We start from the raw sequence: 21,988 nt of genomic DNA, 5'->3' as shown, positions 1-21,988 counted from the left end.
TGGGTAATATATTGTTACTCTTTGCTTTATGTATCCAGAATGGGCTGATGATGTGATTCTTAAGAAACCACCAATCTTCAAAATAAAGCAAAACAGATTTATTGAATAACGAATTGATTAATATTGAGTTCACACATTCTACATAACTATAACTAGTAATCAAGTAATCTGTATTAAAGTATTAACTAATTTAAACTACACGTGCTAACTATGCTGTGATCTATCTCTCTAACATTCTGCTGTCTAGTCACTCCTGGTTGGAAGAGACCCAAGATGCTTTGAGTTCTCATATATATATATATAGAATATATATAGTGTTGCCCTCTAATGGTTGTGTTACACTAAGATGTCATTATTAACCCTTTACATATTTCTATATATACATATCACTGCAGTGTTCAGGCAAGAGTTACCGATTTTTCACCACCGCACAAATTTAATGTATCTGCATGCCTCATTTAATGAGTTGCCAATTTACCACAAAGCTCCATTATTACCATTAATAATTGAATGTTATTTACTGTGTCATAATGCACTAATGTAGCATATGGTACCAATTCAATTGTTGAGTAAGATTATATTAAAAGTATACAGAGAAAGCAGATTTTGATGGAAAGGCTAGTCTGCTACTTGAGGCATTTTTGGTCAACCATTGCTGCTTTTTGGGCTAAGTGCCAATTTTCCTTAACTGTATTGTTAAATTGAGATATTAGCATTTTTGCTCATCCAGTGTGTTTTTGCTTGACTATTTTAACAGTTTTTCAGTGTTATCTTGTTTGTCAGTAGATCATGAGAATAAGCATCAGTGTTAAAAGCATTTTGTGACCATTATTTTCTCTGGCTGCTTGCCATATGACCTGTGTTGTGGGTTGCTTAAAAAAATCCAGAGAACTCCTGACTCTTTATGGAAAACATTGTAACAAATTTCCCTTTTTCCTTTTCTCTTGTCCCTATAAAATTATAGCAAATTGCAGTGTTCAGAGTGTTTGTTGACTTTTTAAAGATTACGCACATCTTTGACATGTGCATCTAGCTGTTTGCATTTTGTTAAATACTTTTAGTTTTCTCCAAAGCATCCTAAGGAAAAATAAGGATATTCTGATCAAACGTTTAGTTGCTATTATTGAGTTTGTGAGAAACTCTTGAGTAATGAGGAGGCCTTTGGTTGTTTGTAGTGTAGTTGCAGATCTCAGTATAGGTTCCATTTAGGTCGTACTCTATTTGTATTACTGGGTTGGAACTCCAATTCCCCTGTCCTAGGCAGAGATTTGTACATGTACAGAGTTCCACCCCCAGATGCTTAAATGTATACTATGTGGATGGCAGCATCAACACCCATCATAAGAATTTAAATTAATGTTCTAAAAATGTGCAGGTCAAACCCTGACTCTATTTATACTGTAACGCAAAATTATTTTGCAGTTGCACTAAAGATGTACTGTAAATGCACCCCGAAGGTTTAAATAGAGATTTTCATGTTGAATTGTAATTTTTGCTCTTTGCAGTCCTTGTCTGCAGAGAGCTTCATGTGATCCATATACATGAGTTTCTCAGCAGATGATGCTTTTTCAAATTGCAAGCAGATTTGGACACATCCTCCAGTGATGCAGCATCACACTGACTGTTGATGGGAGCTATGAGGCCGACCTCGCTGTCCATCAGCATTGTGATCCTCATCAGTGCCTGCTGCAGCTATTTATGTGTTGTTAGTGCTCATGAAATGAGAGCACTGCTGACAGAACTGATGAGAGGAGCAGCCCAACTGGGCAATTTAGCTGATATGTCTGACTGCACTGTGACATGTGTGACACGCTTGACTAGCGTTACTGGGATATACAGATCACTCAGAACTGACCGCTGGCAAGCGTGGTGCAAGGCTGAACAGTATTTTTTTTCTTGTGGAGATCATGATTGACAGACTTTGCAGAATTAAAATTGACAGTTTTTCTGTTTTCTAGGTTTTTTTATTCCATTTGAATGTTTTTTTTTCTCCCCTTATCCAGTTGTTCTAATGTGGGTTTTGGCTGCATATGCAGCATATTTCACAGACCTCTTTTTTTTTTTTTTTGTGGATCATTGAGGCATCCATTGAATCTGATTAAATCGCCATTCAATCTTTCTGCTGTCATTTTGTTCATTGGACTTTTTTCTTAAACCAGTTTTCTTTAAATGAAATTCTCCACTGATAAAAATGAGCTTAAGGTAGTTATAAGGATCTGTGTGTCAAAATTTTATGAAGGCATTCCAAACAGGCTAAAAACGTATTTGTGCACTGGTGATTTTGGAGTAGGTGCTTGACAGTGGCTTAGTGGCAAAGCATTAATCTGTTACCCCTGCACCAATGAATGTTAGACCACCAGTTGCTCCTTAATTCTCCACAGGAAGACTTCTTGGGCAATAAATTAAGTGTAAGTAGTTCTTCAGCAACTTCCTGCCTTTTTTCTTTTTCATCTGTGCTCCCCTTTATTCCCCATAAAGGTTCCCAAATTCCACTGTTTATTTACTGCACTGGTGTCACAGAAACTTATATGATTACAGGAGAATTTTAAAAATTCACTTTTGGTGAATTGTGGTGCTGACTGAGAATTAAGGAAATTAAGTTCTTCTCCAGTTCTGAACCTTCCAAATCATGTTTAACATGGCTATGTTCAGGCTAAAATTCACTAATGTAACTAAATGGCTTAATCCTAAGGGTAAAATGGTTTTCAAGAGAAATTAAGTCACATTTATATCGTGTCGTGCCTTTCACAACCATAGGACATCTTGCAGTGTACGGTGAATTAAGTACCTTATAGATGGAGCCACTATTGTACAGTAGGAAACACAGCAGCCAATTTTACATACAAGGCTCCTCAAACAGCAATGAGGTAATGGGTCAGTCAATTTGTTTTAGTGATATTGGTTGACTGATAAATGTTGGCATTGTGATTTCCCCAGTCCTTTCACATAGTGCCATGGAATCTTTTATATCCATCAGATGGAGCTTTAATTTAAATACATCATCCAAAAGACACTGCCTCCAGTAGTACCAGACACCCTTGGTGTTCAACCTAAATTATGTACTCAACTTCACCAACATTGAACCAAGGCCAAAACATTTATGCAATCTAATATATTATGCCAGATGAAAATCATTTTAAAATGTGGTTGTTTAAAATTGATTGAAAGTATCAGTGGATACTTTGGCCAGGATTTTTCTGAAGGCTTTTAGACCCTGACATCTAGACTGAATCGGGGCCTCGAGTCCACTGTTGCCAGGAGCCAAATCGACAGAGCTCTTTTGCTGGAGGCAGTGTCCTATTTGACCCCTTCCACATTCACTGTCCAATCAAGTACAGCAGACAAGCTCCCAAGTCTGAAGGGCTAATAAAAGGCCATCCAGAACTGCGTGATTGACAGCCCTACCGCCAACAATAGATGCTGTTGAAGTACATAGGGAAGCGGTAAAGACTTCTTCATTCCCGTCCGCTGTCTGCAAATGGAAATAAACGGGCTTAAAGGGTGAGCGCCATTGGACAGGAGGGGAAAAGCCCACACTAACGGACAGTGCTGCCGTTGCAGCTGTTTATTAGCTATATTTTGATAGTTACATATTTCACTTCTCCAACTGACAATTTCATTTCAGGCAGGCTTAATTCATTTAGACAATTCAAGAGTTGGTGAAAGTATGGAAGTGAACAGTTTCAGGAAGTGAAATTAAACCTCCAGTAAATAGAGTGAAGGTAACAAACATTTCAGCATGGTCTGATCACACTGATGTTTCTCTTTTTTTTAAGTTTGAGATGTATCACACATCTGAAATTCTGGCTATCAATCTCCTGATATTTTTGTTCAATTAAAATATCAAATCAAAATTTAAATTATTCAAACTGAGAGCATGTTATTGTTGGTGTTAATAGTTTACTGATCTGTTTGAATTAGTAAAATGGATGGATTCCTTTCTCCATGGTCAATTACAAGAGTCTTGTAGATTGACAGTTTGTTACACATTATAGTGTGAGGTTATGTGGCTGCAAAAAGTAACTCTGGATAATGAATTGGTTTATTAGTTTACTCCTATATCCCATAATCTTTGAAAGCCGATGAATGCAGAAAGAAAATTTTACTATTTTTAGACTAGATTCTGGGATTATTGTGATGTACACTGGAATTACAGCAGAAACATTCAGCAAATTGGCAGCATCTTTCAGGGAGGCACAGAGTTCCTGTTTCAGGCTGAGGAACTTTCATAAGAAGTGGAAGGTGTTAGATGCACAGCTTCTACACAAGAGAAAGAGTCAAGAACAAACACAAGGATAGTTCCGTGACCGTGAATGGCAGCAGTGATTGAATAACCAAAGTGATGGTGGAACAGGGCAAAAAGAAATTATGGGACAAGAAATAACTGTTGAATCCACAGAAGTTGGCAACGGTGTCAGCAAATACTAGAGGTGGAAGGAAACATGACAAATCTGGCCGAGAATGCTTAAATGAGAACAAAAATAGCTAGCAAAACTCAGCAGGTCAGGCAGCATCTGTGGAGAGAAGTAGAATTAACCTTTCAAGTCAATGACCTTCCATCAGAAGGATTCCATGGCTCAGGAATGTGGCTGAAGAAAGGTAGATAGAAGCCAAGCATGCTGGCCAGTGCTGTAGTCATTTGGAAACTCCACTCCAAATGCTTAGCCCACACTTTCTCCATTCCCAGTAATGCTAGTGCAGCCATTTTCCATTCCTAGCACCTACTGTCAGAGAGAAAATGAAGCAGTGGTTAGTATAACGTTGATGATAACCGTGTTGAGACTGGAAGGCAATAAAGTGTTGTGAACAGAACCGTGCTGTTCATCCAACCGACAACACTAATCCCACCTCAGCAATTCACCATATTTTATTCTCTGCTACCAATGGCTTGCTTGCCTTTTTCTTTTCCAGCCAGGTAACCTATAAACCATGAACTGACTTCCGTTGGCTCTAGCCGAAGTTAGGTGAATCTTCCAACATTCTTTAAATAGCCGCTGTAATAATTCCAGGAGGCGCAAGCTAAAAGGCAAAGCAGGTTTATTCTTCAACACAAATAAGGCCGCAGCCACGCTGTACAAAATGTTCCAGACCAGAACTATCGGGAACTGCTGGTCCAGGTCTGGAGTTTGATATTTAATGCCCCACTGGGGACCCCCTATTGGGCAGGCCTCCGATCGTGCAACTTAGCAACTCACATTCTACGAAGTCCATGGGGAGATCAGTCAGTGATCCCCTGTGGTCGTCGCGAGGGTTAAACATCCTTTCCCCCTCGAGTCCGTTTCACCCTGCACTGATGGAGCCTCTTCCGCCTGTTGGCACTCGGCCTCGAGTCTGTGGCAGGTGAAGCTAGTCGAGGGGTTGTGAAGCGGTCTAAGGACATCTGCTTCCGGAAGAGCACCTGAGGGTATGGAAGCGGGCTCATCCGCTGTGCTGGCCTCTGGAGAAAAATCGGCCTCCTCACCCTCCATCTCACATTCACTCTAGGGAGGAATTAACCTAGAATCCCCTGTGGGCTCAGACCCTGTGCTGGAGGTGGCCGCTACTCGCATTGGTTGGGGTTTCCACTGAAAAGGGCTCCTGACTCTGGTGGTCCAGGTGCTTTATCATGGCCTTTCCCTGGACCTAGATTTTGTAGGAGAGAGATCCTGTCTTCTCCAATACAATTCTAGAGATCCAACCCTCCCAAGATCTGTACATATACGGCATCTCCAGTTTTAAATGTACTCTCGAGCCTCCTGGCGCATCATCACGCTTTTGGCTCTCCTGCTTGGACTCGCACCTTCCCCTCCAAATTGGGAAATAAGCTCCGTCTGGTGCACAGTCGTCCCATCAATAATTCCGCCGGGGCGACTCCCGCTTCATGTTGTCTGGGCTGTCCTGCCAATGAGGATCATATAGTGCAACTTAGACAATGTGGGGTCCTCCTGAGAATGTCCCTGAACCGCTGCAGTCAGTTTGGTGCTGTTAGGGAGTTCCAGGATTTCAACCTAGTGCCAGTGAAGGAACAGTAAAACAGTTCCAAGACACAATGGTGACTGGCTTGGAGGGGATCTCTAAGGCAGTCGTGTCCATAGCAAGTTTGGAAAGGTGCTGGAAGACATGGTGAGTTGCTGCAGGCATCTTGTAGATGGTTTACACTGCTGTCGCAGTGCGCCATTGGTGGAAGAGAATATTGAAGGTGGTGAATGGGGTGCCAATCATGCAAGCCACTTTGTCTGGATAGTGTGGAGCTTTGAGAGTGTTATTGAAGCTGCACTGATCCAGCAAATGTCATTGAATTTCAAAGGGAGATTGTCAGATTGTTCTCCCTTGCTATAGATGGTCATTGCTTGGTGCTTGTGGAGTGTGAATGTCACTTATCAGCACAAGCCAGAAGGTTGTCCAAGACTTGCTACAGGTGGGAGTGCACTGCCTCAACATTTGAAGAGTGGCGAATGGCACTGCACATTGGAATTATCAGAGAACATCCCTACTCCTGACTTTATTGTGGAGAGAAGGTTATTGAAGCAACTGAAGATGTTTCAGCCAAGGGACACAACACTGAGACACTCTTGTAATAATGGCTTAGAACTGAGATAATTGACCTTCAACAACCACAACTATCTTCCTTTGTGCTAGGTACGACTTCAACCAGTGGAGAGTTTTCTTTCAGTTCTCATTGACTTCAATTTTGCTCGGGCTTCTTAATGCCACATTGTCAAATGCTGCTTTGATGTCCAGGGCAATCTGTCTCCCATTGCCACATTTTTCCATGTGTGGACCAAGGCTGTAATGCGATCTGGAGCTGAGTGGCCCTGACAAAATGCAATCTGAGCATCGGTAAACAGATTGTTGCTGAGTAATTGCCCTTTGATAGCACTGTCGATGATACCTCCCATCACTTTGCTGCTGATGAGGGTCGATTGATCGGCCGGTAATTGGCTGGATTGGATTTGTCCGGCTTTTTTGTTGACAGGATATCCTGGACATTTTCCACATTGTTGGGTGGGTGTCTGTGTTGTCACCGGAACAGCTTGGCTAAGGGTTCATCTAATTCTGAAGCTGCTACAACTTGGATGTCATCAGGACCCATGGCTTTGCTACATCCAATGCTGTCAGCCATTTCTTGATATCACATGGAGTTAATTCAGTTGGCTGAATACTGACATATCCAATTCTGGGGATCTCAGGAGGAGGACAAGTTAGATCATCCACTCGGTATTTCAGGCTGAACATGGTTGCAAATGCTTCAGTCTTCTTACTGATGTAGTGGGCTCCTCCATGATTGAGGATAGAGGCTTTTGGAGCCTCTGCTTTTTAATTTAATTGTTCACCTCCATGACTCAATGTGGCAGGACTGCGGGGGTTTTCTCCTATCTTTTGGTTGTAGGTATTAGGCAATTTGGACATTTGAATTCTTCCTGTGTGTACCCGAACAGGCGCCGGAATGTGGCGACTAGGGGATTTTCACAGTAACTTCATTGCAGTGTTAATATAAGTCTATATGTGCCAATAAAGATTATATTTAAAAAATAGATTTAGGTATTTATTTCTGGCACATTGCTTTTGCTATTTAGCTTGTTGTAACTTCAACAGGTCAGCACTTCATTTTTGGCTAACCCAGCATGGTCTCCTTTGTTCCTCACTGAACCATGGTTGGTCCCTGGTTTGATGATGGCAGAGTGAGGGATATGCCAAGCTAGGAGTTTACACATTAGGGTTGAATGTAATTCTGCTGCTACTGATGATTTGCAGAACCTCATAGATACCGAGTTTTGAATTAGTAGACTGGTTCTGAGTGTTTCCTGTTTCACATGATGATATTGCTACACTAGGTGATTTGAGGGTGGCTTCCTCAGTGCGAAGATGGGATTTTATCTCCACAAGAACAGTGCAGTGGCCGTTCGTACCAAGATTGTCATGGCCAGGTGCATCTGCGACCGGTAGATTCGTCAGGATGAATTCAAGAACTTGAGTATAACTATGTCAAGCTGTTGCTCAATTAGTCTGTGGGATAGCTCTCCCAATATTGACACAAGTGCTTAGATGTTGGTGGGGAGGACTGGAGTGTCAACTGTGTCTTTGCTGTTTAATTGCCTATGTCAACATCGTTGGTCTCTCTTTACTATGATTTGACTTTTCTGTAGTAAGACCAGAAGACATCGGAGCAGAATTAGGCCATTCGGCCCATCGAGTATGTTCCGCCATTTAATTATGGCTGATACTTTTTTCAGCCCCATTCTCCTGCCTCCTCCCCATAACCCCTGATTGATCAAAAACATATCTATCTCCTGTTGCTCTTTTTAACCTTAGTCTATTTGCTCTGATTACGTCACCTTTGCTCATGAGTCGGCAGGTATCTTTCTGATACCGCCACGTGGTTCAAGTTCAGGTTATGATTAATAATACAGCACACCGCTTAGTAAGGATTAAAACAATGGTCATTTATTATATACAGCAAGCAATATTAATACCCTAATACTACTTTCTATATAATAAACCTATCACTACTGGCCAATACTTAACTTAGGAAGAGCCCACCAGGTCAGGGAAACGAATGGCTTGTCCAATCAGATCTGGCCCGCGGGATTCAAAAGGCTGCTACAGGTCGGTGGCTAGGTGTCTCTACCGGATAGCGATCGCTGGATTCAAACTTACTGTTGCCGGTTGCTGTTCTTGCGAAGGTCTCGAGCAGGCGAAGAGGAGAGAGAGAGAGATCTGAACTTGGCCCCTCACTTTTATAGGGCCCAGGGGCTTCCTGCCTCCTGGGGCGGCCCTTGACCCTGAGTCCAAAGTGATTGGATTTGTTCCCAATCTCTGGGGTCAATGTGTCCAATGGTGAGGCGATTCCTCGATCGGGGGGTGGTCGCTCACCTGTCTTTGTTTCGGCCACTGCAGGTGCTGACAGGTCTGGCCCGGTATTCAATTGCTAATATGTTGCAATTGTTCCCGGGGATAGCCGATTTAACTGCAGATGTCTGGATAGATGGGCTGCAAACAGTCCTGAATGTAACTGCAAATACCTGGGTTGATGGGCTGTTGATAGCCCTGAGTATCGATCTGGGCTAACTTCCCCAGAGCCGAATATGCAATACTGTCTGCAGCTGCCTGCTTGTGTCTTGTTAGCTGCTTTTCCCAGCAGTCTTTCGGGTTAGCCATTTCAAACTGGGTTTTGGCCAGATTAATCGGAACGCAGCCATTTTACGTGGCTACACTCCATCTTTTTAAAAATATTTTAATAAGGTATTTGAACATTTTTATAACCGTAACAAAAACAATGACATCAACATGGTAAAATAAACATTTCCACCCCCAGCCCAATCCTCACACACTTCAACCATACAACAACAATCATCCCCTCTCTCTCTCTTCCCCCCCCCCCCCGGAATACTGCATCTGCTGACATTTTAATTTTCCCTGAGAGTCTATGAATGGCTGTCACCTCTCGGAGAACCCTAACATTGACCCTCTTAAGGCAAACTTTTATTTTCTCAAGACTGAGAAACCCAGCCATGTCACTAACCCAGGTGTCTACACTTGGGGGCTTCGAGTCCCTCTACATTAATAAGATCCGTCTCCGGGCTACCAGGGAGGCAAAGGCCAAGACGTTGGCCTCTTTCGTCCCCTGAACTGGATCTTCCGACATTCCAAAGATCGCTACCTCCAGACTCGGCACCACCCGTGTTTTTAGCACCGTGGACATTGCCTTAGCAAAACCCTCTAAGTTTCGGTCATGCCCAAAACATGTGGACATGATTTGCTGGGCTTCCCGCGCACATCGCACACCTATCATCTACCCCGAAAAACCTGCTCATCCTAGCCACTGTCATGTGTGCCCAGTGGACTACCTTAAATTGTATCAGGCTAAGCCTGGCGCACGATGAGGAGGTATTAACCCAGCTTAGGGCATCCGCCCATAGACCCGCCTCTATCTCTCCTCCAGCTCGTCCTCCCACTTGCCCTTAAGCTCCTCCACCGGAGTTTACTTCACCTCCAAAAGCTCCTGGTATATATCCGATACCTTCCCCTCTCCCGCCCAGGTACTGGAAACTACTCTATCCTGTATCCCCCGTGGCGGCAGCAGCGGAAAGGCCAGCACCTGTTTTCTCGGGAAGTCGTGCACCTGCAAATACCTAAAACCATTCCCTGCTGGCAATTTAAATTTATCCTCCAAAGCTTTCAAGCTGGGAACGCTCCCATCTGTAAATAGATTGCCCATCCTTCTAATTCCTGCCCTCTGCCAACTCCGGAACCCGCCATCTAGCCGACCCAGTACAACCTGCGGTTGTTATAAATCTGGGTCCAAATCGATGCTCCCTCCACTCTCTTATATCTCCTCCATTGCCCCTAGATCCTCAGAGCCGCCACTACCACCGGACTTGTGGACTATCGGGCCGGCAAGAACGGCAGAGGTGCCGTTACCAATGCTCCCAGACTGGTGTCTTTACATGATGCCGCCTCCATCCGTTCCCATGCCGTCCCCTCCCCCACTACCCACTTCCTAATCATTAGCCGCCCAGTAGTAATTGCAGAAGTTCGGCAGCACCAAGCCACCCTCCCCCCGACTGCGCTCCAGCAACACTTTCTTCACTCGCGGGGTTTTACCCGCCCACACAAAGCCCAAAATAATCTTATGCACCCGCTTGAAACAGGCCTTGGGGATGAAGATGGGGAGGCACTGAAAGACGAACCGAAATCTGGGGCGGACCGTCATTTTCACGGTCTGTACCCTCCCCGCCAGCGGGAGCATGTCCCATCTCTTAAAGTCCCCTTCCATTTGTTCTACCAACCAGGATAGGTTTAACTTGTGTAGTACCTCCCATTTCCAGGCCACCTGGATTCCCAGATATTGAAAGCCCTTCCCTACCATTCTAAGCGGCAGCTCTCCCAGTCTCTTCTCCTGCCCTCTTGCCTGGATCGCAACCCTCTCGCTTTTCCTCATGTTCAGTTTATACCCCGAAAAATTGCCAAATTCTCCAAGGATTCGCATTACTTTCCCCACCCCCTCCAAAGTGTCTGAAATGTACAAGAGCAGGTCATCTGCGTAGAGCGAGACCCGGTGTGTGTGTGTCCCGTCCCGTCCCGTCATGTCCCCCCCCCCCCCCCCCCCCCACCGAACCAGCCCTTTCCAGTTCCTAGAGGCTCTTAACGCCATGGCCAATGGCTCTATGGGCAGACAAACAGTAACTGGGAGAGGGAGCACCATTGCCTCGTCCCTCGGTGTAGTTCAAAATACCCCGACCTTAGCCGGTTCGTACGCACACTCGCTACTGGTGCCTGATAGAGCAACCGCACCCAGTCAATAAAGCCCTCACCAAACCCAAACCTTCCCAGCGCGTCCCACGGGTAATTCCACTCCACCCGATCAAAAGCCTTCTCTGCATCCATCGCTACCACCACCTCCGCCTCCTCCTTCTGAGGGCAGCATAATAACATGTAGAAGCCTTCGAACATTGTCCTTGAGTTGCCTGCCCTTAACAAATCCCGTCTGGTCTTCCCCTATCACCCCCAGGACACAGTCCTCTATCCTTGTGGCCAGTATCTTAGCCAGCAGTTTGGTGTCCACATTCAGTAGCGAAGTCGGCCTGTATGACCCGCATTACTCCAGATCCTTCTCCCGTTTCAGGATCAATGAAATCGAGGCCTGCGACATTGTTAGTTGGGGAGGACTCCCTTCTCTCTTGTTTCGTTAAATGTCCTCACCAGCAGTGGACTCAATATCTCTGAAAACATCTTATAAAATTCCACCGGGTAGCTTTCAGGCCCCGGGGCCTTGCCCAACTGCATGCCCTCCAGCCCCTTGATTATTTCCTCAATCTCAATTGGGGCTCCCAGCCCCTCCTCCAGGTCCTCCTCCACCCTCGGGAACCTCGACTTATATAATTGACTATAAAAGTCCTTAAACACCTCGTTCACCCCTGCTGGGTCCAGGACAGTATTACCGTCTCTACTCTTTACTTTACCTATCTCCCTGGCTGCCCCTCTTTTCCTGAGCTGGTGCGCCAACATTCTACTTGCCTTTTCCCCGTACTCATAAATCGCCCCCCTTGCCTTCCTCAACTGTGCCACTGCTTTCCCTGTGGTCAACAGCCCAAACTCCATCTGGAACCCGCGTCCGGGGCCTCCGAATATCTCCTGTCCACCTGGAGTATCTCCTCCACTAATCTATCCCTCTCAACCCGTTCCACCCTTTCTTTGTGGGCCCCGTATCGAGATTAATTCGCCTCTGACTACAGCCATTCAAAGCTTCCCAGAGCGACGCTGCAGAGACCTCCCCCGTGCCATTTGTTTCCAGCTAGTTCTGGATGGACTTGTTAACCCGCCCACTGACCTCGTCCGCTAGCAACCCCACATCCAGTCTCCACAGCGGGCGTTGCCCTCTCTCCACAAAAACCCATAGATTCACTCAGTGCGGGGCATGTCTCTTTCCCCCCCCCCCCGCCCCCCCAATCTGTTCCATAAAACACTTCAATTCCTTTGCTGCAGCCAGCCTCCTCCCTGTCCTGGATTTTGACCGGTCCAATTCCTGATCAATGATTGTGTTGAAGTCCCCTCCCATGATCAGGTTATGTGACTCTTAAGTCTGGGATCTTACCTAAAACCCACCTCATAAATTCCACATCGTCCCATTTCGGAGCATATATGTTCACAAGTACCACTCGTACCCCCTCCAGCTTCCCATACACAATTATGTACCTACCCCCCATGTCTGACAACGATTCTCCCTGCCTTGAATGCCACTCGTTTGCTGATCAAGATCGCTACCCCCCTGGTCTTTGAGTCCAGTCCTGAGTGGAACACTTGGCTAATCCACCCCTTCCTCAATCTCGTCTGGTCTGTAACCTTTAGGTGTGTCTCTTGTAGCATTGCCATGTCCGCCTTCAGTTCCCTCAAATGCGCGAACACGTGAGCCCTCTTGTCCGGCCTATTCCGTCCCCTCGCATTCTGTGTGATCAGCCTGGATGGGGGGCTTCCAAACCCCCCCGCCACCGACTAGCCATCACCCTTTTTAGGCCAGCCTCGAGCTCGCTCAAATCCCCGCTCAGGCTGTCGCCGTTCCCGACCTCCCATTTGTCCCCTAGTACCAGTTCCTCCCCTGTCAGCAAAGCAGCTCTCCCCCCACCCCCTCCCCCAGCGACAACACTAAAAACCCAATCCCCCAAGTCAAGCTCCAGCTTAACATCTGTCCACCCTCCACTGCGCTTCCGAGAGTCAGCTGATCCATGCTGACTCGATAGCTACCGCCCCTGGCATCAAGCAGTCTGTCTCCCTATTATACTCTCCTCTTCCCCCCCCCCCCCCCCCCCCCCCCCCCCCCCCCCACCCACATGAATAAACATTTTAAAAGCATCACATTCCCCAGTAAACAAACAACAGAAAAAAAAGTGAAGAAACAAACACTTTCAAAAAAATAGTCACCCAAAAAGCAGAACTAAATTTAAATAATACAGGTCCATACTTCGTCTGGCGTTTCAAAGTAGAAGTCCTGTTCCTCATGTGTGACGCACAGGCGGGCTGGGTACAGCATCCCGAACTTCGCCCCCTTCTTAAAGAGGGTCGTTTTTGCCCAAATCCGCTGCCAGGTCCTGACAAATGCGCAACTCACAGTTCTCCAAAGTGCTGCTCCATTCTTTCTTGACCCACCGCAAAACGTGTTCCTTGTCCATGAAACGGTGAAAACGTGCCAGCATGGCCCTCGGCGGTTCGTTCGCTCTGAGCTTCCTCGCGAGGGCTCTGTGCGCTCTGCCCAATTCCAGGGGCCAAGGGAACGCCCCAGCCCCTATCAACTTCTCCAACATCTCCGTCGCATAGGCCCTCGCCTTCGATCCCTCACTGCCTTCAGGGAGGCCAACAATTCTGAGATTCTGCCTCCTGGACCTATTCTCCAGGTCCTCCAACTTCTCCTACATCCTTTTCTGGCGGTCGTTCATCATCCCCCACCTTGCTTTCCAGCACGGTTATATACTCGTCATGCTCGGACAACTTTTGTTCGACCTCCTGGAGCGCTCTCCCGTGGGTTTCCTGATTCTGAACCACTTGATCAATCGAAGCCTTAATCGGGTCCAGCGTGTCCTCCTTCAGTTTGGCAAAGCAATCCTCTAAAAACTTCACCAGCTGCTCCGTCGGCCACTGTGCCGTCTACCCGCGGCCCTTGCCCTCCGCCATGCTGTCCCGTGTTACCAGCTCTGCTTGCGTCTTCCTTATAGGACTTGTCGTCTCACACGGCCGCTTCTGGTCCAATTCTCCATACACTGGAGGGGGATTTCTCCTTACTGTCTCACTTTTCACTGCTTTATCCCATAAAATCTGGAAAAAAAACAGGGGAAAAGGTCCAAAAGTCCAATACAGGCGGGAGCTATCAAATGTGCGACCTACCCCTCCATGGCCGCCACCGGAAGTCTCCGTCTTAAATACATTCAGTGATTTGGCCTCCACAGCCTTCTGCGGCAAAGAGTTCCACAGATTCACCACCCTCTGGCTGAAGAAATTCCTCCTCACCTCTGTTTTAAAAGATTGTCCCTTTAGTCTGAGAATGTGTCCTCTGCTTCTAGTTTTTCCTACAAGTGGAAACATCCTCTCCACGTCCACTCTATCCAAGCCACACCGTATCCTGTAAGTTTCAATAAGATCCCCCCTCATCCTTCTAAACTCCAACGAGTACAGACCCAGAGTCCTCAACCGTTCCTCATATAACAAGCTCTTCATTCCAGGGATCATTCTTGTGAACCTCCTCTGGACCCTTTCCAAGGCCAGCACATCCAGTAGTTTGATGCAATTGTTTGTCTTGCTGGACCATCTTCAGAGGGCAGTTACAAGTCAATTACATTGCCGTGTGTCTGGTCATATGCAGAACTGAGTGGGTAAGGACAATGGATTTCCTACTCTGCAGGACATTATTGAATCAAATTGGTTTTTATGACAATCCGTAGTTTTGTGATCAGTACTAATGAAACTAACATTTTATTTCAGATTTATTAATTAATTAGATTTAAATTTCCCACATGTTGTGATGGGATTTGAACTCCTACCTCCCAAGCATTAGTCCTGGTAATAATTGGTAACCTACATTTTTTTTTAAAATGGTAATTACTTGAAAAACTCTTGTTTTATTTTGGAAAAGAAACACAGAACCTGTAGATGTCTGCACATTTTGTTTCTTAAATATATAACAAACTTAAACGAATACTTATTCGGGTTTAATGGCATCAGTAGTTCCCACAAGGATTTGAGTATCTTTTATGGCAGATAGCACTCATTTCTCTGAACCTGTGTGGACCAACAATAATAGTTCTACTGACCTGAACTGGATGCTCAATGTTTTTGAATGGATTTCATCTTCAGTGTCCCCTAAGGCAGAATAAAGAAAAATCTGACTGCTCTTGCAACATTCCTGTTTTAATTTTAAAATGCATGTATCCAGTTTCTGTCCTTTTATCTCCTTCAGAAACAGACAACGATCAAACAACTTGCCAATACAATGAGGGCATGATATTCAATGGGGAAATATTTCAAATGAGCATTTTATTGACCTTTTCATCTAGCTTTCTTTTTTTTTATAAATATATTTTATTAAAGTTTTTCGATCAAACAAAAATTTCCCATTTTACAACTTTGTAATAATATATACATTGATCGTTTTTTAAAATAAATAATATGCTAACTAATGGCAACTGCCAACAACAAAATAAGAAACAACAGAAATAGTAACTAAAATAGTAACTTCGTAACATCTAATATAAATAACTAATATATAAACACACACATAAAACCCCTGAGGACCCAAATGAGCCCTCTCCCCCCCCCCCCCCCCCCCCCCGGGTTGCTGCTGCTACCTTTCCTATTTTCCCTTATCGCTCTGCGAGGTAGTCGAGGAACGGTTGCCACCGCCTGGTGAACCCTTGAGCCGAACCTCTTAGTGCGTACTTTATCCGCTCCAATTTTATGAACCCTGCCATGTCATTGATCCAGGCCTCCACACCCGGGGGCTTAGCTTCTTTCCACATAAGTAGAATCCTTCGCCGGGCTACTAGGGACGCAAAGGCCAAAACATCGGCCTCTCTCGCCTCCTGCACTCCCGGCTCATCTGCAACCCCAAATATAGTCAACCCCCAGCCTGGTTCGACCCGGACCCCCACCACCTTTGAAATCACTTTTGCCACACCCACCCAGAACCCATGCAATACCGGAAAGGACCAAAACATGTGGGTGTGGTTCGCCGGGATTCCCGCGCATCTCCCGCACCTATCCTCCACTCCAAAAAATCTACTCAGCCTTGCTCCAGTCATATGCGCCCTGTGTAGAACCTTGAATTGTATCAGGCTGAGCCTGGCACACGAGGACGAAGAGTTTACCCTACTTAGGGCATCTGCCCACAGCCCCTCCTCAATCTCTTCCCCCAGCTCCTCCTCCCATTTTCCCTTCAGCTCCTCTACCATCGTCTCCCCCTCATCTCTCATTTCCCTATATATATCTGACACCCTACCATCACCCACCCCTGCCCCCGAAATCACTCTGTCCTGGATCTCTTGCTCCGGGAGCTGCTGAAATTCCCTCACATGTTGCCTCACAAATGCCCTCACTTGCATATAGCAAAATGCATTCCCAGGTGGCAACCCATATTTTTCTGTCAGTGTTCCCAGACTCGCGAACGTCCCGTCTAAGAACAAGTCCTTCAATTTTGCAATTCCTGCTCGCTGCCAAGATTTAAATCCCCCATCTATCCTTCCCGGGACGAACCTATGGTTGTTCCTTATCGGGGACCACACTGAGGCACCCGTCACTCCCTTATGTCGTCTCCACTGCCCCCAAATTTTCAGAGTTGCCACCACCACTGGGTTTGTGGTGTATTTTTTCGGGGAGAACGGTAACGGCGCCGTCGCCAGTGATTTTAGACTAGTTCCCCTACAGGACGCCATCTCCAGTCTTTTCCACGCCGCTCCTTCCCCTTCCCTCATCCACTTACATATCATTGACACGTTGGCGGCCCAATAATAATTACTTAGACTCGGCAGTGCCAGTCCCCCTCTGTCCCTACTGCGCTGCAGGAACCCCCTCTTTACTCTTGGGGTCTTTCCAGCCCACACAAAGCTCATAATACTCTTGTCCACCTTCTTAAAAAAGGCCTTTGTAATCAGTACAGGGAGGCACTGGAACACATAAAGAAACCTCGGAAGGACCACCATTTTAACCGCCTGCACCCTGCCCGTCAATGACAGGGGCGCCATGTCCCACCTCCTAAAGTCCTCTTCCATCTGCTCTACCAGTCGTGCCAAGTTAAGCTTATGCAAGGTTCCCCAGTTCTTGGTTCCCCAGTTCTTGGCCACCTGGATCCCTAAATACCGGAAATCCCTTGTTACCCTCCTCAACGGTAAATCGTCTATTCCCCTGCCCTGTTCCCTGGGGTGCATCACAAACAGTTCACTCTTCCCCATATTCAATTTATATTCCGAAAATTCTCCAAACTCCTTGAGTGTCTGCATTATCTCAGGCATCCCCTCCACTGGGTCCGCGACATACAAAACCAAATCATCCGCGTATAATGACACCCGATTCTCTTCTCCTCCTCTAAGTACCCCCCTCCACTTCCTAGAGCCCCTCAGCGCTATGGCCAGTGACTCAACTGCCAACGCAAACAGCAACGGGGACAGGGGACATCCCTGTCTTGTACCCCTATATAGTCGGAAGTGGTCAGATCGTTGCCTATTTGTAATCACACTTGCCACCGGGGCCCTGTACAGGAGCTGAACCCATCTAATGAACCCCTCTCCAAATCCAAATCTCCTTAGTACTTCCCACAGGTAGTCCCACTCCACTCTATCAAATGCTTTCTCTGCATCCATCGCCACCACTATCTCCGCCTCCCCCTCCAGTGGGGGCATCATCATCACCCCCAGCAGCCTCCGTATATTAGCATTCAATTGCCTCCCTTTAACAAACCCCGTTTGATCATCATGCACCACCCCAGGGACACAACCCTCTATCCTCATCGCCATCACCTTGGCCAAAAGCTTGGCATCTACGTTCAAGAGGGAAATAGGCCTGTATGACCCGCACTGAAGCGGGTCTTTGTCTCTTTTCAGGATCAGCGATATCGTCGCCTCCGACATCGTCGGGGGTAGTGTCCCCCTTTCCCTAGCCTCATTAAAGGTTCTCGTCAGAAGTGGGGCAGCAGGTCCACGTATTTCCTATAGAACTCCACCGGGAACCCATCCGGTCCCGGGGCCTTCCCTGCCTGCATGTTCCCAATTCCTTTTACCACCTCCTCCACCTCAATCTGCGCTCCCAGTCCTGTCATCTCCTGTTCCTCAACCTTCGGGAACTCCAGCTGGTCTAGGAAACGCATCATTCCCTCTTTCCCTTCCGGGGGTTGAGCCTTATATAGCCTCTCGTAAAATACCTTAAACACCCCGTTCACCCTCTCCGCTCCCCGTTCCATCTTTCCCTCCTCGTCTCTAACCCCTCCGATCTCTCTCGCCGCCGCCCTCTTCCTAAGTTGTTGGGCCAGCAGCCGGCTCGCCTTCTCTCCATATTCATACTGCACTCCCTGTGCCTTCCTCCATTGTGCCTCCGCCTTACCCGTGGTCAACAAGTCAAAGCCCGTGTGCAATCTCCGTCTTTCCCTGTATAGCCCTTCATCTGGAGCCTCCGCATATTGCCTATCCACCCTCAAAATCTCCCTCAACAATCTCTCCCTTTCTTTACCCTCCTGTTTCCCCTTATGGGCCCTTATGGAGATCAGCTCCCCTCGAACCACCGCCATCAGCGCCTCCCAGACCACTCCCACCTGGACCTCTCCGTCATCATTAATCTCTAGGTACCTTTCAATACATCCCCTCACCCTTACACATACCCCCTCGTCCGCCAACAGTCCCATATCTAATCTCCAGAGTGGGCGCTGTTCCTTTTCCTCTCCTACTTCCAGATCTACCCAATGTGGGGCATGATCTGAAATGGCGATAGCCGAATACTCCGTTCCTGCCACCTTCGGGATCAGCGCCCTTCCCAGGACAAAGAAGTCTATCCGGGAGATCTAGCTTTCTTTTTAACTTGTTAGAAAATATGTTGGCTAAAAATGTGCATTAGACATCATTCTTTTCAAACCCCTTCAGAAATAAAATCAAAAAATCCTGATATGTGATTTATTAATTATTGTTCCCATTCTGTTGAAATCATTAATTATTATCAAGTTCAATTAGGATCCTACTGTGCCACATTATTTCAGTTCTGGATTGTGGATTTATATAAATATTGTAACTGCATGAAAGAGGGGCCAAGGTTTTCTGGCTTTTCCCACTGATGGCGTATTCCCTGCATTGCATTCCCCGGAAGCAGAGGGTGCAGGACACCCTAAACTTCAAAGACATCGGCAGGACCAGAAGTTCCCGCCACTGGCCAATGGCGGGTTACCTCTGCCGCCGAAAAATATGCCTTGGGGCAGGGGAGCATAAAATCCCACCCAGAAGTTTGTCTGCAAGCTCCATAATCCATACCTGCTCTGAAGCCGATATTTTGTTATTGATACTATTCCAGACCAAGACAGGGCATTCTGAATGAAAGTTCCTATATACTAGTACTTTAAACAGTTATACATGTGAAATTTTACTTGGCAATACTGCTGCATTTGATCAGGTCATTGCAATGTAAGGGAAATGCTTCTGGACTGACCTTTTTTTATAGTGGTGGTTCTTGTGCTGTGTGAGCACTTTAATTATCCTGTAATTAAATGATAATTACACTTTACTTAACGTCATATTACTTTTGACAGGATGAAGTGGAAAGTGGTTCACCAGCAGGTATCTCTGATCCTCCAGGATTCCTGCTACAAGAACGAGGTGCTCACTTCTGCTTTAATTCAAGGCAAGTTTATTTCTTAGATTCTCTGAAATGTATTTTCCTTGAAACCTCTTCTATTTAAACAAACAATTATTCATTGATTTTCTTTGCTTTTCATTTTGTAGCCTTGATCTTCACAAGAAGTGCCCGCTATGTGATGTGATATTTCCACCAAACTATGATCAGAGCAAATTTGAAGAGCACGTTGAAAGTCATTGGAAGGTGTGTCCCATGTGCAATGAACAATTTCCACCAGATTGTGACCAACATGTATTTGAAAAACATGTCCTGACACATTTTCCTGAAAGTGTTCAGAGCTTTGATTAAATTACAAAGCCTATTTCATTTCCTTGATCTGTAACTAAGATTGGTTACATTGGATTTTAACAATTTAGTTAGTACACTATATATTGCTATCACTGAAAGGCACCTTTAATACTGGGCTAAAGAATAGTTTTGCTATATCCAAAAAATCTTTAATCTTATGTATGCAATGCAGCATATAACTGTTATGTAAAAGCATGACTAATCAGTGCTAGTTACTGATGTGAATAGTTGCAGTAGAAGACAACAATGTTTTTCTTATTTGAACACTACTTGCAATACATCGTTATGCCTTGGATAGTAATCCTAAAATTGATTGATTGTAGTTTAACTTCTGGAACATTAAGCAAAAGCACATTTCCTACATATAACCTGTTATGGATCCTAAATGGTGTAGTCTTTCATCCTTCAAAACCTGTGACTATTTTTGGATATTTAGTAGGACGTTTGAATTTGTTTTATCAACTTTAAGCACATCTGAAATCCTGAGTTTGAAATTTTGAACTCATTCTAACTCCATAAAAATTTAAAGACATGAATGGTGTACTTCTGGATAACAGTACCTGAATAAATATATTCTGTAAAACATTACACTTCCACTAGAATGTTAAACTTGTTCTGCATTGTGATCTTGGTATTTAATTTCCCGTCTCTGTAAATGCTTATTGGTATATATTTTCTGAATACTTTTGCTATTATGTTAGATCTGAACATTTTATTTAAATTTTGTTTGTCACTGGTGATGGTGTATCCAGCTTTAAATTGCAGTGAATCTTCTGTTTATAATAAAGGCAGGTTCAGCTGTTGGCAAAAGTATAGTGTTTGTTGCATTGTCATCCTTTGAATTACTGGAACTCATTTGAGCAGGAAATGAAAATAAGCTTTATCCACTAAAATTTTAAACATTTTAAAAAACACGTGTCACAACTGCAGCGTATAGTCGACTCCTTTGTGACCGTGAGCAAGAGGCTCCTGCTTCAGAAATATTAAAATCTGATGTGTTTTGAGGGGGTGGGGTTCTTGACCGGTATAGCTCTCCATCGCTCTCCCAGGCAATTGCCTGAGGGTGAAGTACACTTCACAACCTTGGTATCTAACCAAATGTTCATGCCACCATCAAGATTGCCCGTTTCCAGCTCCATAACATTGGCTAACTCTGCCCACCTGAGCTCATCTACTGAAACCTTCAACTGTGTCTTTGTTAGGTTTCGACTTGATGCACTCCAGGTTGACCTCCCATGTTCTGTTCTCTGTGAATTTGAGATTATCCAAAACTCTTGTTTATCAAGTCCTAACTCTCCCCCTGTGCTTGCTGATCTACATTGGCTCCTGGTTAAGCAACATCTTGGTTTCAATATTCTCATCCTTGTTTTCAAATCCCTCTGTGGCCTCACCAACAACTCCCTCACCTACCCTCATTCATTGTAATCTCCTGCAGCCTCACAGCTTGCCAACATATCTGCGCCTCTTGAATTCTGGTCTCTTAGTTGGCCCACCAATGGTGGCTGTGCCATCAGCTGACAAAGCCCTACATTCTGGAATTCCCTTCTAAATCTCTCCTACTCTATATACCTCTGTTTCCTCTTTTAAGAAGCTCCTTAAACCCAACCTTTTTCAGCAAAATTGTGGTAATCTGCCCCAATATCTCTTTATGTGGCTTGGCATCAAGTTTTGTTTTATGAAATCCTTGGAATGTTTTGTCATATTGATGACATTTTGTGAATTTCTTAATTTGCCACTTATAGGATTGTTGCCAAAAAGGTCCCAGGGTATTAAAAATGTAGGTATCTGAGTGATCAGTCACGCTACGACAAACCACTTTTGCTCCTAATAATCTAGAATTGAATGAGTA

The 21,988-nt window shown here is 45.4% G+C and overlaps 1 protein-coding gene across 3 annotated transcripts in view; it reads left to right on the top strand.

The window, feature by feature from the left end:
* Positions 1–20,952, top strand: part of tax1bp1b (Tax1 (human T-cell leukemia virus type I) binding protein 1b) — a 155,360-nt gene extending 134,408 nt beyond the window's left edge. For all 3 annotated transcript variants that reach the window (XM_072509399.1, XM_072509397.1, XM_072509398.1), the window contains 2 exons: positions 19,745–19,836; positions 19,938–20,952. In XM_072509399.1, the coding sequence (XP_072365500.1) occupies positions 19,745–19,836; positions 19,938–20,139 (294 nt within the window). In that variant the 3' untranslated portion in view covers positions 20,140–20,952. The remainder of the gene's footprint in view (positions 1–19,744; positions 19,837–19,937) is intronic.
* The last annotated feature ends 1,036 nt before the right edge of the window (positions 20,953–21,988 follow it).

This window comes from Scyliorhinus torazame, chromosome 6 (assembly GCF_047496885.1).
Source record: "Scyliorhinus torazame isolate Kashiwa2021f chromosome 6, sScyTor2.1, whole genome shotgun sequence".
Taxonomy (NCBI): Eukaryota; Metazoa; Chordata; class Chondrichthyes; order Carcharhiniformes; family Scyliorhinidae; genus Scyliorhinus; species Scyliorhinus torazame.
This window is presented reverse-complemented; position numbering and strand designations above follow the sequence as displayed.